Raw genomic sequence first — 1,715 nt, 5'->3', positions numbered from 1 at the left:
GTATCAGCATATCCCGAAAAAGCAGCCATTTTAATCTACGTTCGAATACCAGGTCATCACTGACGTCCCGGGCAAGCAAGACCTGGGCCAATTCCGCCGCCATTGCTAGCATATCAAAACCTGGATTTACACCATCTAAATCTACCAAGCCGCCCACACGCCCAACATTTGAATTGCCAGGAGAAGCCATATCCAGGCGCCAGAAAGCGCAGCGGGAAGAGTGATTGAAGCAGGAAGAACAAGAACTACAGCGACGGCGAGAGTTTAAGGCGAGGACGCCCCGAAAATACTATAGGCCATCCTTTCCAGTGAAGGTAACGATTGCAAGCGGGAGTCGCACGACACTTAAAGCAGAGGAAGCGTTAAACATAATAAACGCCCCTCCTGATAACTATAAAAGGCATAAGTCATCGAACTCGACAAGGGATAACAGGCGTGAGTCTACCTTAACCAGCTCCTTAGGTACTGCTATGACAAGGAGTGCCGCATCCAGTCATACGCAGCCAGACACAAATGCTACAGGGAAATCAGAGACGACGTCCGCAAGTACTCCAGCACGACCTGCGAATCGGGACATTGCAAATGGGGTTTCAGGCCCGCCCAACAAATCCCCCGCCAAGGATCGCGATAAGCAGCAAAGTGAGATGTCATCAGTTTCGTCTTCCAGATCCCCAATCACCCCTGCAACATCCTGCCCGAAGGCGGCTGATGCCACACCACTCGTGCAAAGATCGCGCGGGAAGGAGATTTTTGCGCGTGACCGGATTCATGAAATTGAACGGGACCGCGAAAGGCGGGAGAAGGAGGAGGCGGCGAGAAGAGCACGGACTGAAGCGGCGGAACGCGGCAGGATAGCTAGCCGCGAATGGGCGGAGAGGCAAAAACTGAAATTGAAATTGGCCAGGAAGAGTCAGAGCGATTTGCCACGAGGCGAGATGGGCGGATAGAATGATGGGACGGTGAAATTGAGACTTGCGAGGTTTCTTAACGAGTTGGCGCTGTATATCCGCTGTCCACGGTGCCAGCCGGGAGTTAAGGTTGATTGCTTGTATATTTTTGAATCACAATTTGCTGTTTTTGCCGCGAGGAGTTTAGGAGAGGAGGGGGATGTATGTGTGTGTGTGTGTGTGTGTGTGTGTGCGACGACTGCCACACCTGTCGTTCTCCGGCAATGGAGTTACCGAGCTAGGAATTCTGCGTGGGATGCTTTTAAAATCCAATTCCATGTCTGCGTTGTATTATTAACAAATTATGTCGAGCCAGGAGTAAATAAATAGACGTTATCCGCAACTGACCGATCCTTCAACTTCTCATAAAAGAATAAAGGGGAGGGGGGGCGGGGATAGGAGACAATTAATCGACCAGGCAGAAAGAAAGGAAAAAACCCCCTTCCCACCACCACAAAACTCGAAAGGTGAACAGACATAATTTCAAAAACAAACCCCCCCCCCACCCCCCCCCGTAAGAGCCGGTAATGTCGTCAATGACGGGAAATCTCATCCTTGTATTTTATTTCCACGCCACGAACGAGTCCTACGAACTATATTAAGCTGTGATCTTTTGATCATACTTTTTTTTTTTTTTTTTTTTTTTTTTTTTTTTTTTTTTTCACACCCTTCCTTTGTTTGGCCTCCATCAAACCCAAACAGCCGTCAGCTGGCCCAGTCAAGAGTCAAGGGGGGGGGGGGGGCGCGTTCTTTAAAAAAAAACCCCCG

At 49.6% G+C, this 1,715-nt stretch overlaps 1 protein-coding gene across 1 annotated transcript; it reads left to right on the top strand.

Annotated features, from left to right (window-relative positions):
• Window positions 1–644: 644 nt before the first annotated feature.
• HCAG_02015 (predicted protein) lies at window positions 645–947 on the top strand (the record flags this gene model as incomplete). Its single annotated transcript, XM_001544918.1, has 1 exon — window positions 645–947. One exon carries the CDS (start codon window positions 645–647, stop codon window positions 945–947), a length of 303 nt encoding a protein of 100 aa, XP_001544968.1.
• Between the last annotated feature and the right edge of the window lie 768 nt (window positions 948–1,715).

The sequence above is a fragment of the Histoplasma capsulatum genome, genomic scaffold, assembly GCF_000149585.1.
Source record: "Histoplasma capsulatum NAm1 scaffold_1 genomic scaffold, whole genome shotgun sequence".
Classification (NCBI taxonomy): domain Eukaryota; kingdom Fungi; phylum Ascomycota; class Eurotiomycetes; order Onygenales; family Ajellomycetaceae; genus Histoplasma; species Histoplasma mississippiense.
Note: the sequence above shows the minus strand (reverse complement) of the source record. Positions and strands in the feature narration are given on the sequence as shown.